The sequence below is a fragment of the Syngnathus scovelli genome, chromosome 4 (genome assembly GCF_024217435.2).
Source record: "Syngnathus scovelli strain Florida chromosome 4, RoL_Ssco_1.2, whole genome shotgun sequence".
NCBI classification, from domain to species: Eukaryota; Metazoa; Chordata; class Actinopteri; order Syngnathiformes; family Syngnathidae; genus Syngnathus; species Syngnathus scovelli.
The window spans coordinates 23,611,248-23,625,544 of record NC_090850.1 but is presented as its reverse complement, the minus strand read 5'-3'; the positions used below and the strand labels follow the sequence as shown (position 1 = coordinate 23,625,544).

Genomic DNA, 14,297 nt, shown 5'->3' with positions numbered 1-14,297 from the left:
CCCTCAAGTCACATGTCATCAGACGCCATGGCGGAATAGACAGACCAACTAAAGCGGCGAGGCTTAGGTCTTTAGCATTGTTAGCATTGTCAGCATGCCTCGTTCGCATTTATCACGACCATGTTTAAACCATGGCAGACGGGATGCATTCAAGTGTTGCTGCCGTTTCATGCAATGTAGAATATTATTGATTGGGGGCAGGCACAGCGGTTGTCCATCCTTACAAATATATGTGCGTGCGTGTGTGTTGAGAAGGATGCGGATTGGGGGGCGGGCGGGGGTGGGCTCTGACAGGCAGGCGATGATCCAAGACATCATTAAGCACGTTGCTCAATTGCCATCCCAGCGCCATGGCAACAGGCTGAATGAGGAAAGCACATCAAAACAATAAGAGGCAGGCAGGGGTGACTGGGGAGGGGGGAGGGGGTGCATCAATCGCCACTGATTGATGACATTCAATGGGAAGGCGTGTGTGTGTTATTTGCTTTCGATGGCGCTACGTACGGGTTCCGTCACAAGAACAATACATTTCCATGAGAGTAAAGGCAGAATCTTTTGTTTTTAGGAACCCTGGCGAGTGACTACCGTTCGCAAAGCCACGCGGCGCAGTGAGATGAGGGCCCAACACGCGGCCGCAAGCCGCCGCCGCCGCCGAGCAATCTTGTCGGCAAATGGGCCGTCAGCACCTCGAGGCCAAGGCGGCCCGACCCGACCCGGCCCGGCAGCGTGACTTAAGCGCTCTCCGCCGTGTCAATAAGGATTACACGCGACGCTCTTTTATCTCCACAAACACGCTGGATGGCCCCCTCGCTTCCTTTCCACGTCTGTCTGTCTGTCTGCTGACTGCTGGCTAAATCATAAATAAGAATTTCATAAATGCATCACAATGCCAAAAGATCCAATCTGCTCATTTCTGCCGGAGCTAAGCAAGGCAAATCTTTGGCTGTCAAAACACACGCTGCACCTTTTGTTACCACCTTTAAGCACAAGGCACGCACGCAAAGTGCATGCAAAGCGGCGCACAAAAAGAGAAACACAATTGCATCCTCATAAAGACGAGCAGCAAAGAATAAGAAAGACTTGGTGGAAAGGCATTGTCAGCAGCTTCCTATCACGCCGCATCATCCAAAACAAGCCACAAAAATGCAAATGTAGAGAAGAAAGAACATTTGGGGGTGAGAACTTCATATTTTGTCAAGACGACAGTAAATAAAATATATATTAATTGAATTGATTTAAATTTTAATTAAAAATGTTTATGTAAAAATTGCATTATATATTTTTTTATTCTACAGCTCATAATTGACATTTTAAAATGACTTATTTGCATGTCCTCTTTGCTGTCTGCAATGTATTGAAGGGCCACGGGAGGGAGACAGAGTTGATCCTCGGCAGACAACCACCAAGGGTTCGCCCCAATTTATGAGGACATTTTTGTATTGAAGGCTTCTTTTAATCAAAAGTCATATTTGAGATTGAAGTTGTGAACATTAGACTCAAACTCTTGCGAGAATAAAGTCACATACAGCTGAAAAACTGTCCTAAGAGTCATATATTCACTTATACACACACACTACCGCCCAAAGGTTTGCTATTTTATTTTAAAAATAATTTCTAAGTGACCCCAACCTTTTGAACGGCATTGTACATATTTGAGTCCAATGTTTTGATCATAATCTAGAAAGACTTTGTGGCATTAGGCCATATTTGGGAGTCTTTCCCAAAATGTGACACCAGACAATCATGCTGAGAAACATCTTTAATGAAAAATACATAGCAGCACTTCATTTTATAAAAAAGTAAAAGTCACACCAACATTTTTGGGTGGTGGTTAGATTGAGGGTGGGGAAGCTAAAAGTTCACGTTAAATACTCGAGTCACTAACACTAAGGTTGTCGATATTGACGTTTCCAAACAAAGCGCCTCGCTGTCGCGCTTCCAGTCTCTTGTTGAGCCAAACACCCCAAAATCGAACTTTTTGAGAGTAGCCTGGTTGCGCTTCTGAAGCTCAACCCGCTTGGCCCCTTTGCTAGCCAAGTCAATGCTCCGTCTCATAAAATCAGCATCACACACACGCATGCATACATACACACACACTCACACACACACACACACACACACACACACACACACACGCATAATGCAAAGCCCGGCTGTGTAGCAGCACGGAGTCTCCTGACTCCAGGATCAGTCCGTGGGCGCCCCCTCGCCTTTTTCTTCTCCATTAAGACACTTGAGTTCAATAAAAGACGTCCTGTGACTGGCACTTGAAGATGAAAAACCCACAAAAAATCCACCCCCTGAAAAATTGGCGGCCCGTCGCAAAAACCTTCCTTTTAAGAAAGAAGAAAAAAAACCGCTGACTCTACGGGGCCAGCGTGCACTGGGCCTCGCGCATCCTGGGTGGCACTTGCAGCGTGGCGGCAGACGCGTTGGGATTCTGGTCCGTCTTCTCGCTGCTGAGCGGCGGCGTGAGGACGCCGGACGGTACGTGGCAGCCGCCGCGGTGACGCTCCATGTCGGCGTCCTGGTAGGACGACGCCTTTTCCTGAGCCGCAACAGGACACGGGGCGCGTCAACGGAGGCACCACTCGCACGCGGGGCGGAAACCGAGTCTTGCGCATCGTACTAATGCCGCTTTTTAAAAAAAATCCGATTGTACTGCCGTTTTATACTTTAAATACAGCTTTGGATAAGATGCATGCACACACACAAATGAGCCAGTGGTACGTGAGCTCCCTCTAGCGGTAAGAGAAACAGCTTACACGTACCAGTAGCATCAAGGTTTGAGACTCATTGTACTCATTGAAAAAATGCATTTGGAATACGTTATGTTGTCAGGAGTTTTGAGAATAAAACAAACATAGATGGAAACATCAGAGGAGCTTGTGATTTTGGAAGTTTAGAATAAATCATAGATAATTAATAAATGATAGAATAAAAATTATATAATAAATTATATAAATAATACTAAATTTTACTAATGAAACATCGGAAGAACTAGTATTTTTATTAGATTATTTTGCTGCTGTTTTCATTTATGGATTTTGAATGTAGTATTTGATTGTAACATTTTTATTCCATAAGATTAGACATGGACAATGCTGTCACTATTGCTGCTGTTCACTGTCTTTTCGACAGTGTATGTTTCAACCGTGCTGACTGTTTGTTTTCACACGTGTACACAAAGTATGCATAGCATGCAGTGTTTTTATAAGCTTTTCATTGCTCACTGCTCATATATGCTAAATTAAAAAACATGACTATAATATCACTGCTTATTTGAAAAGCAACTGCTTCCGTACTTAATGATCCATAATGAAGTGCTGATTATCATTTCATAATAAATCGACTATAGATGCATGGCTATTATTGTTCGGTTCACACCGTTTTACGGAAGTGGAGAGGGACTTACCAACCACGTCAGGTAGGGTGCGTACGTCTGTATATTGTGCATGTCCTCCGCAGCCACGGCGGCAAAAGTTTTCATGGGCGAGCCGCCCGATTCCCGCAGCGCCATGGCGAACGGCACCATCCACCGTACGCACTCTTCCAGCTCCGCCCTCTTTAATGCTACACAGACAGAATGGCGGCGGTTAGCAAGCTTGCGAGCGAGGGTGGGGAATGAAAGCGAGGCTTCTTCAACGTACCAGATACGTTCTCCACCAGCTCCAGAGACGAAAAGTGGAAGAGGGCGGAGGCGGCCAGGATGCCGTTGGAGAACTCCAGGCAGCGCATGTCGAGCATGCACACATCAAGAAGCTGCACACGAAAAGAACAAAAAAATCATGCATCCAAATTTGATACTTGGACATGGGCAGAAAAAAACTTTTTCAACTTTGGCTAGCTAAGGCTAACACTTACAGAACCTTTCAGTTCCTTCAACAACGTTCAGGCTTCAGCAAAAAAGGAAAAAAAAGGGGAATCACGAAACAATCTATTGGACTAACCTCGGCTATTTGAACAAAGGTGGCTTGAGGGTATTTGGGGATGAGCAGCTGGTCAGACTCTTTGAGGTAGGCCACTTGCATGTAGACGTTGAGCCAGGACACGGGCGTCTGCGGGCTCAGACTCCATTTTAGCTCCTGATGATGATGACCAAAAACACGTCAAGATTGGCGGATCCGTGGCAAGATGGCTGCCCTGCCCCGCCGTGCCGTGCCGTGCCCACGGCGGCCTCCCTCCCTCCCTCCTTCACCTTCATGATGATGATCTCCATGCTGAGGATATCATCCTCGGTGCAAGCTTCGTCCGTCACGTAGGCAAACAGGTGCACTTTGGGAGGGTACATCTCCTGCCAAAGCAAAGGAATGGCTTGACTGAGCCATCTCAACACAAGTTTGGCCGCGATCGGAGCGACCGATGAAAAGTGAAATGACCGCGACTGCGCTGGCGTCAAGCGAGAATATAGTAAGAGAAGAAAAGAAGGAAGATGAAGCGGCGCGTACCTCGACTTTGGCTGCGATGAAGAGGCAGCTGATGCCGATGAGCTGCAGCGTGGTCTTGAAGACGTTGCTCTGCGTGGCCATGAAGCGGTCAAAGTAGTCCTGAGCCAGGTGGTACGTCTCGCGGTGGAGCTTGTACACCTCGCTCACCTGAACAGCCCAAAAGGTGCTTGAGCGCAATGAACCAGCACTTCTTCAACAACACGCATTTGATGCTCATTTCCGTTCACGAGACAACCGCGTTTCACCATACATGTTAGCAACAAGCGAGCCAAAATGTAGTTTTGGAGTGGGGGGTATGTTGGTGTTACCAATTTTAGAGTCAGCGACAATCAACTTAAGGATGGTGCGCTCACACACTTTCAGTTCTCCAAAGGGCTGTTGTGTGATAGTGTCCCATTTCTTAGCAGTACGCAAGTGAAAACCGAAAAAAAGCGTCACCTCCATGAGCCAGTCGAGAAGAACGGCTCTCATCTTGGGCTGAAGGTGAGGATGTTTGGCCATCATGTTGACGTTGCGCGTGTACGTCTTATCTTTGGCCAGCATGTTGTTCCACACGACGTCCTTACTCGCCCAGCTAATGCAAAAGCGTGGGACAAAACACACGTCAGGACAACTCGCAGTCATAGAAGTACTCCACCCATCCATCTTGCATACTGACCAGAGCGCAGGCAGCGGCGCACAATGGACGGGCGTAGCGCAGACGTTCGTCAAGTTGTAGTGCGGGAAGCCGACGTTGATCAACGTGATCTGCTGCTGATGTTCGTCCTCGCGCGCCAGCGTGGACCTCCAGCACCGAGGGCTCGCGTAGGCGTCCTCTTCCGACCTCCACGCCGCCTTCGCGGACACAACACGGGAAAATGTGACTTTCAAAGATTGCACTCATTTTGTTACTCAGGCAGGATTATTGGTCATTTTAAATTTCAATCTTTTTTTGAGACGCCGTACCGATCATCCGAAAAGTCACATGATCTCAGACCACGTCGGAGACGACCCGAATTATGTAGAATAGCCGGAAAGGCATCTCGCGGAGATTCTTCGACACGCGTGAAAACCATTCATTTCATCAAAACGTAGCTACCAGTCGAACATAAACTAAATGGCTGGAAAAGTGTGCAACTTCACACTCCTTTGACGCAAGCCGTCATCCCGGCTAGGATATTACCTGGGCACCATTTGGTGCAGACGCCATTTTGCGTCTAGGCAAGACGTCGGAAGGTTATATCGGCGCGCACATTACGTTACCTGATCATATGAAATACTCTTAATGTATTTTTTTTCCTTCATGTGTGTAGATTATCAGTCATCGAGGTTAATGTTTAAAAATGACAATTGCACTTTTAGGCTAACATTCTGCTACCATGCATTGAATGCAGCTCTAATGCTGGGCAAAAATTGTCAACAAAGTTTATGGTCGTCAATTTATTGAGTTCTTGAAGTTTTACCTCAGAGTCTCTTAGCTTCTTCTTGGTCATATCTGCTGTGTCCTCATCCACGTCTTGTAAATGCTGAAGTCAAGTATTTCCATGTTAGTTAGACATTCCATATACGAGGAGGTTCTTTTCCAGAGAAAGAGAAAGAAAGGGAGAGGGAGGGAGGGAGGGAAAGAAAGAAAGAAAGAAAGAAAGAAAGAAAGAAAGAAAGAAAGAAAGAAAGAAAGAAAGAAAGAAAGAAAGAAAGAAAGAAAGGGGGCTCCACTCACAATGGCAACATCTGCTTTCCTCTTCCTCGGCCTCAACGTCCCCACGTTGGCCGCCTCGCTAGCAACACACTCGGCTTCTTGTTCACTTTCTTCCCTGGGGAACAAGTCAAAGGGACACGGGAGAGCACAAAGTTGTCAGTAAAGTGTGAATTGGACGCGCTGGCGAGCTCCACCAAACGAGAACAAGTTGCTTTAGCCACGAGCTAACTAGCCGAGGAGGCTAAAACTTTGGCGCGGACGAGAAGTGCAAAACCAGGACAAAGGAGCCCTCACCGACTAGCCAGCATTCTAGTCCCAAGGCCGGCTATCTTCTGGGGAGTAAACCTGCGAGGAAGGGGAGTTTCAAAGTTAGTTTCGAGGAGTTTGAAGAGAGCCCAAGAGCACGCTCCCAACCCCCACGCTCAGCTGACAAAGCCCAGCGCATCCTGGCGGGCAAACGAGAACACGGCTGTCGTCAAAAGTGGCCGAAAAACACACCTGTCAACAGCACACTCCGCATCAAGTCACAAAACACGTCAGACTATGCACCGAATCGAGTTAATTGATGGATTTGCCCTGTTCACGTCTTCATTTCCTTTCACAAACTTTGGACATCTGGCTCGAGTCATCATCATGGCCGACGCAGCTGCGTCGCGGACTAGGTTGCACAAATAACACCAAACCCGACTCAAAAAGATGTCGAATAATCCGATGAATTGCCCGAACTTCCTCCTGCAATCTCCATTTGTCCTCGAAATGGGTCAAATCGGCAATTGAGCGGATTATCTCGCTGCATTCACCTCAAGACGCTGCTCTTGAAGTTCACTCGCGGTCACAATCAATGTCGATCGTGAACTGAATCGAATCGATCAGTGCATCGATGAAGGAACGGATGGATGGTTTTCGTCGTCTCGGAGGAGCTCGGCGTGAGCTTGGCGGCAACAGGCCGGCGGCAGGCGGGTCGCAATGAGCGAGCGGGCTGCAGGCTTGCGCGCCACGGCCGCGTCAAGCGGGGAGGAGGCGATTCAACTTGGCGCTCAAACTTGCTCTTCTCCTCCTCCCGACGATGACTTCCGTCTCGGAACGCGCCACCGCGTCGCTTAAACGCCGGCAAAGTGCACTTGGGGTCGAGAGAGTCTTGGAAAAGCGCTGCGAGTGCTTTCCGAAGTGGAGTTTGCTGCGAATTCGGGCTGATAATAGCGGGGAGGCGTGACGGCCGGGTGACAGCTGCGTGGGCGGGGCTTGCAAGGCGGAAGTGGCCGGCACCGCGTGGCTAGTCTCTCAGATGTAAACAAAGCCCCGAATCGGTACACTTTCGGCGGCATTTGAGACGAAAACGACCTTATTGTGGCATACAAAAGCAGCGGAGAGGATCGACGTCTTTCGGAGATGATTGTGGCTCGCTGTCACGCCGGCCGCGATGGTTCTTTCAGAGCACAAGTGCCAAGTTTGTTGACGGCTGCGCGCGTCTTTTTCCACCATGGCGCCCATTTCGGCTGCAGGTTGCCAGTCACAGAGTGTATCCCCCGTTTTTCCTGGCAGACGTGCCAATTTAGCACTTTTGTTGCTGGACTTTGCCTTTTTTTTTTTTGCAATAAGTTAGCAACAATTTCCCCTCACGCCACCTGCTTTTAAAATGGGAACCTTTTTTTCGACTTTCAGCAAAAGTGACAGAGCACACACAGTTTCCCAATAAACGACTTGTTTTAAGTACATGAAGTCACTGCTGAGCAAAACTCCTCAAATTTCGAGCCTTTATGTCTCTGCTGGTTGAATGTCAATACCTCGTCAGTGAACTTTTGGACCCCCACGTGACAAGTGGCTTTCAAAAATAAAAATGTTCTTTGCTCCCTGGCTGCTGCTGCACAGAGCCCAAACATGAAGTGGTTGGACCTCTTTGGACACCTGAAATGTGTCATTATTGGAATGATCCACGTTAAAGCTTTACCGGGTAACACAAATCTTACATATCTGACATTGCTAGAACTATTTTGATTTGGCAGCCCTGGAATAGAACTGTTTGGTTTCCATTATTTCCAATGGGAACTCAAATTGAAATGTTGCGTTTGACAGGCTCTCCACTTGGATGCATGAAAATGTCCCAAATCGTCGAAGAGGCCTGTCGGGAGGCCACCATATACCGTGACGCAGGCTTGGTAAGCAGCAGCACATCATCTGTCCGTTGACCTTCACGAGAACGGGTCACATGCGGAGTACCCCGAGGGTCAATACTTGGAACACTTGTGTTCAAAAACTCCATGCCTTTGTTTGCCCGTGTAGGACGGCGTGATAGTGGAGAACATGCACGACGTCCCGTACTCGCTTTCCCCTGGCCCTCAGGTGAGCGCGTGTATGACATCGGTGTGCGCGGCGGTGAGGAGCGTCTGTCCGTCCATCCCCGTCGGCGTCCAGATTCTATCCGCTGCCAACCAGCAGGCACTCGCCGTCGCTCTCGCATCAGGTGATCTGGCTCGCGGCGTAATTCTTGGACATTTTGGGAGAAATTCAGGTTAGTCGTAGCTGTAAGCAGCTGTTGTCGTGTTGTCAGGCGCTCACTTCATCCGGGCGGAGGGCTTCGTGTTCTCCCACGTGGCTGATGAGGGTCTGGTCCACGCTTGTGCCGGAGAACTTCTGAGGTACCGCAAGAGCGTCGGCGCCGAGGACATCCTCGTCTTCACTGACATCAAGAAGAAACACAGGTTATTTGCTGACCTTAGTATGTGTGAATGCGGTTAAAGATGGCCCATAGGACGTCCGGATATTCAAAGCCACTTTGCTCAAAGCATTATGAAGGGCAAAAAGGTAGAAATTATCATATCAAAAATGAAATATCAATCAAATATCAATATAATACAACAATCATTTCATTAAAAATATACATGAATATATACAAATGAAAATAATTTGACAAAAGACATATTTTCAAACGTTTCAACACAAGGAAGAAATGAATACGTAATTATGATACACATTGACTAAGTCAATCCATTGAATAGATAGCTAGCGAATGCTGATTGTGTGTTTGCGCGGGCGCAGCTCTCACGCTCTGACCTCGGACGTGAGCCTGGTGGAGACGGCTCGGGCCGCCGAGTTCTTCCTGTCGGACGGACTCGTTCTGACCGGAACGTCCACGGGAGCCCAGGCGGACCCCAAAGAACTGGCGGGTGCGTTCCCAGCGCCTCCTTATTTCACGCAAATGGAGTTTCGCTCGCTCATGTGTGCTTGCAATTCTCCTCAGAGGTCACGCGGGCGGTGAGTCTCCCGGTTCTGGTGGGTTCCGGCGTGACTCAGGACAATGTGACTCGCTACCTGGGCGCCAGCGGCCTGATTGTGGGCTCCCATTTTAAGGACGGGGGCTCGTGGAGCAACGAGCTGGACGCGCGGCGCGTCGGCAGCTTCATGGCACAGATGAGAGGCCTCCGAGCAAGATGGTCACACTGAACTCCAGCTCAAGTAACTCTTTACATCCATTTACCTGGCAGAGTAGTTGTTTGAAAGCCTAAGCTTAGCTTTAAACCCCACTTTGAAAGCCTAACCCTTGCTTTAAACCCCACATTGAAAGCCTAACTCTAGCTTTAAAGCCTACTTTGAAAGCCTAACATTAGTTTGAAACCTTGAAAAACGTAGGATGGGGTTCGAATCAAAAGTTCAAGCCATTTTGCCTGTGTTGTCAGTGGCGGAGTGCAATCAACATAATGAGGCAAGCTGCAGTGTTGCCTAAAGTTCACACGGTGGCGCTCCACACCAAACAATACAGCAGCCTTCCTCCCGGAAGCGCTCGCTTACCTTTTAGTTTGTATTTATTCATTGACTTCATTAATGTGCTCAGTATTCGATTTTAAGAACAAATCGCGTTTCTCGTTTATCTATTAAACAAGTTTTACACTTTGGATTGTTAGTGCATGCATTTATATTTGCTTTACCAAAGTATTAATGAATATTGTCATTTCCTGTTCCAAAAGTAAAAAAGAGGTTTGTACAATTTATATAAATATATATATATATATATTAAAAATGTTAGTGGGTGTGGTGTCCTCGCTACATGTAACTGGATGCTGCTAGACAGCCAGCGGTGTGCATTAGTAAAGGTAAATATCATAATTAGAAGTCTCAAGTCCTATTAAGATTTTTAAAAAAAATTTAAAAAAGAGAATGGAAATATATTGAATTTTAGCCACGGTAAATAATTGAATACACTAATTGAGTAAATTACGTTTTGTGATAGAGATGTTTATAAAAGGTGTGATGATCTTAAATACATTCTACTATTCTGTTAATTAATTTTATTTATTTAATGAATTTTATTGCTGCGGTATGACTGGTGTATGTGTGAAACTATTTTATTTTAATGTTAACCATGAAAAGCGACCCAGAAAAGGTCGATCACGTGCATTTTATTCATGTGACAAAAATGTTGAATAAAGAGACGCTCACTTCATTTCTCACTGTGCTTTGTAATGATGGAGTGAGGTGTGCGTGCATGCGTGCGTGCGTGCGTGCGTGCGCCCTCACACTCACACACACACACACACCCACGCAACGACAACTCCATTTTTCTGTCATATTGTTCCTTTTTGCAGGCAATAAGGCTGGATGTATGACCTCCATCTCGGCACAGGAGCCAGCAAACAAACAGTGGCACACCAGCGCACGGCAGGCACTTGGGTCATTTCCCTCCCAGTGGCTGCTTTATTGTTGCCGTTGATCTGATTTCCCCCCCACTCCCGGGTGATTTCTCTCTTTCCGGCCAATCTGGCTGCAGCCGCCTTGAGAACAAAACAGCAGCAAGGACACGGAACGTTCGCAATTTTCTTCTTTGGCTTGACGAGACGAGAGGAAGACCTCACGTCTTCGCCGTCTTTTTCTCAAATGTTGCTGCCGAGCTTCGCCCGCACCTTGTGGTGAAGCCTGACAACGTTGTCAATTTAGTATCGGCCATCTGTTTAGTTTGTTGTGCGTGCCTCCGATTTGGTTGCAATTGGACGCCTGTGTTTGAAGGAGCCCCCTGGCCAAAATGGCCAACTTGAACCTCAGTTGGTAGCTTCCAACCAAAATGGCTGACTTCCTGTCTCTTTCCTGGTGTGGCTTCTTCAGATTTTTTTTTTTTTTTTTACCAGTCATCCCCCCCCCAAGGTTGCATTAGGTAAATGAAAACAGTTTGTGGCGATTTCACAAAATATCTAGTTATTTAAGGACTAGTGGAAATGGCACCAAATAAAACAACAAACCGGATTTTTCAAACGATTGACAAGACGTGAAATGGCACCAAAAAGCAGCAGAGAAGCAAAATGATGATTCTACAAAGCAAACCAGTCAAAAGAGAACGAAATAAAAAATGGGCAAACAAGTTTGTCGATGGTACGAATTGGGACACGTGTAAATCCAGGGCGCTGCATAAACAGTCCAAGCAGCTATTTGTACGTTTAATTGCTTCCTTTTTAATGACTCAAAAGTGTAAAACTAATTTATCTGCGCCGTTAATGAGCGTCAATTTGATTGGACGCTTGGCCAGTACATATCGGGAGGTCTTACTACAGAAATAAACAATTATTTATAACAAGTCAGACGCCTAATGCATCAAATTAACAACACAATCTCACATTTATGACATTTACTTAAGGTATCCCGCCGCAGAGGACCTCTTTTCTTTCTTTTTTTTGGTGTGCGTGTGTGTGTGTGTGTGTGTTGTTGTTTTTATAGGTGGTCGCTTTATGTGTGAGATTAACAGCGGCCGGCATATTTCTTTTTTCTCCCTTCTTTTCTTTTGCGTGATTTACAGTGGCCGTAAAGTGGTGCTTTTATTGAGCCGGAGCAAATCATGAAATGGTGGACTTTTAAGTGCAATGTTCATCTCACGTGCCAGGAAATATCACCTCGTAAAAGTCAAAGTTATCTACAAAGTCAACGAGTCAAAATATTTACATGAAGCCGTCCTTATTGGCTCAGTGTTACCTTGGATGCTACCTGGATGCCAATCCAGGCTTTGCCTCTAATCGAGCTCACTTGCGGCATCACTTAACTGCATTAGAAGCAATATGACAACTTTTTATTTTTTTAGCCGGTTAGCTAACAACGATTGAAATTCAGTGACTGGAGGTTGAAGATGAAGGAGAGAGGTGGAAAGTGGGTTCATATGGGCAAAAAGCGCAGAGCCTAAAAGTGAAAGCAGGGACGCAGGAAGTTTTGGACTATGATGGTAGAGTTGCTTGACGTGACCATTCGGTGGAAGGTCAGTATTGTGTAGCAAGTGGAAAGGCAGGCTTCAGATTATTTCACCACGGCGACAGAAATGGGCCAAGGCTTATCGTTAAAAGAGAGTTGGCTCACAATGAAAATGCAACAGGTAGTGTCCATCTTGTGCAGACGGTTTCATCTGAGGCAGCTTAGGGACTCGAACGTTTTGGGAGGAGAAGGAGAAGGAGAAGGAGAAGCCGGCGGTGCGTAAAATGAGCGTGTTGCCGACGACGAGGATCAACGAGACAAAGGCGCAGCAGGCCGCCGAGCGGTCATGCGGCTTTTCCAGAAGATTTTCCACAGAAGACTGGACCGACCGCTACAGTCAAGGTGATCAGAGTGCGCCAAAGCATACATACGTACGAGGGAGGAGAAGGTGGCCAAACACAACGTGTGATGACATCACGTGCGCCAGCTTGGACAGTAACCAAAGAGACAATCTGCAGCAGGACAAAAATACCGGACTTGAAGTTGGCGGCGAACGTGGCGAAATGTCATGTCCGATCTTGATCGCACACTTTTTACGTTGGAAAAGCAAGCAGCAGCAATGCGTGTGTGCGCGCCTGCGTGTACCGATGCTCACAATGGCCTAATGGGATCATGAATTCAGCGTGTCGGGGTGGCGGCGACGTGAGGACGGCCGCTGTGAGACTTTGTTGGTGGAGGCCAACGGTTAATACAACGTGATAAATATTTGATTTCTGCTGGGGTGCACCTACAGAATGGGAAACGGCTGTAATGCGATTCACAACAGATTGTCCTCCGGGAGTAGGAGCGTGTGTGTGAAAGCGAGGTGACCGAGCGGCTGTGTACAGCCAGGGGAAATAAAGGAGCAAATCGCCTTACAAATCAGCCACCCACCGCTAAGAGCCGCAGTGACTGACCAGCAGGTGCATTTAAGGCCCTGTTTGTGTCGTCATCGTCATCGTTCCTATTATGATCGGTGATTGGTCCCCGCCCGGTGGAAGGACTTGACAGGAAGTGAAAGTCAGTAACAGGAAGTGAGCTCTCTCATGTTGATTACCATTTTCATTTTTTGGCCAATGTTTTCCATTCATTTTGGATCATTTTGACTTTTTAAACATTTCACCAATTTCTTTTCACCATACACATTATTATTGATCAAACAAGTGTCTCACAGCCAACGCACGCAGAAGACGCTTGTCAAACGGCAATGGCGTTAGAACAACCGCAAACTCCAATTGTAAAATCCTTCCTTCCTTTTTGCATGTTAGCTTCTCATGCAAGCCGCCAAATGGCGAGCTGCCACATGCTTGTCGCTTGTCATCAAACGGCAGCATATTTTAATGTCGAACATTATTTTGTCATAATGCTCCTTGTAAATGTCAGAATTTTGAAGTTTATCCCGCCGCTCGCGGTCAAGACGGTCAGACGCGTTTACGTCGGAGATGATTTATGACACGTTAGCTCGAGCGTTATTAGCCTTGTTTATGACATCCATATGTGGGCTAAACATAGTCATAAACAGTCCATTAGCTCCTAGGTGCTAGAAAAAAACACAACCAAAGTACCTTTAGCAGTCGAGCTTATGATTTAGTGCACCCAATAAGAACAGCCTATGTGTGAGCGTGTGCGCAGGTGTGTGTGTGTGCGCGCGCGCGTGGTGAAATATGCATTTGATATTTGGAGGTGCGCAGGTGGGCGGGGTCGTTAGGTCAACGGGGCGTCCAGACTTTTTATGAGACAACAGCAAAATGAATGCTCCAATAAGACGAGAGCCAGCGTTGCAGGGCGGGCGGGCGGGAAACATGGCAAATCACCAAGGCCATTCCGCCGTGACCTGTCGTCTTCTTCCTACGCAAACACGTCAGCGATACGCCGGCTGTGGGGGATGCCCATTAGAAAAGCCAATTTGACCCTTTTTTTCATTTTGAAATAAATGACATACCATAACTACCCAAATACCAACCAAAACA

The 14,297-nt window shown here is 47.1% G+C and overlaps 2 protein-coding genes and 1 long non-coding RNA gene across 8 annotated transcripts in view; 1 reads left to right on the top strand and 2 right to left on the bottom strand.

Moving 5' to 3' along the window:
- Window positions 1-1,744: 1,744 nt before the first annotated feature.
- On the bottom strand, window positions 1,745-7,334 carry ccne1 (cyclin E1). Of its 2 annotated transcripts, none has more exons than XM_049717640.2 (12): window positions 6,927-7,334; window positions 6,421-6,471; window positions 6,148-6,241; window positions 5,891-5,953; window positions 5,107-5,282; window positions 4,887-5,022; window positions 4,449-4,595; window positions 4,199-4,294; window positions 3,951-4,085; window positions 3,651-3,762; window positions 3,416-3,573; window positions 1,745-2,548 (listed from the first exon to the last, which is right to left on the bottom strand). In XM_049717640.2, exons 2-12 carry the CDS (start codon window positions 6,432-6,434, stop codon window positions 2,366-2,368), a joined length of 1,314 nt encoding a protein of 437 aa, XP_049573597.1. In that variant the 5' UTR covers window positions 6,435-6,471; window positions 6,927-7,334; the 3' UTR covers window positions 1,745-2,365. The 2 variants fall into 2 exon arrangements, with proteins under 2 accessions (XP_049573597.1, XP_049573598.1); XM_049717641.2 differs by lacking the exon at window positions 6,927-7,334 and adding an exon at window positions 6,625-6,856.
- Window positions 7,335-7,811: 477 nt separating this feature from the next.
- Window positions 7,812-14,297, bottom strand: part of LOC125967016 (uncharacterized) — a 74,156-nt gene continuing 67,670 nt past the window's right edge. For 4 of the 5 annotated variants that reach the window (XR_007480637.2, XR_011086769.1, XR_007480638.2 and 1 more), the window contains 2 exons: window positions 8,683-8,803; window positions 7,812-8,610 (listed from right to left, as the gene is read on the bottom strand). This is a non-coding gene — a long non-coding RNA (uncharacterized lncRNA). The remainder of the gene's footprint in view (window positions 8,611-8,682; window positions 8,804-14,297) is intronic. The other variant, XR_011086771.1, reaches the window with a different exon arrangement.
- zgc:162297 (uncharacterized protein LOC555865 homolog) lies at window positions 7,960-10,093 on the top strand. The gene is made up of 6 exons (XM_049717669.2): window positions 7,960-8,077; window positions 8,200-8,282; window positions 8,407-8,587; window positions 8,675-8,825; window positions 9,163-9,290; window positions 9,365-10,093. The coding sequence occupies exons 1-6, from the start codon at window positions 8,005-8,007 to the stop codon at window positions 9,565-9,567; spliced, it is 819 nt and encodes a 272-aa protein (XP_049573626.1). The 5' UTR covers window positions 7,960-8,004; the 3' UTR covers window positions 9,568-10,093.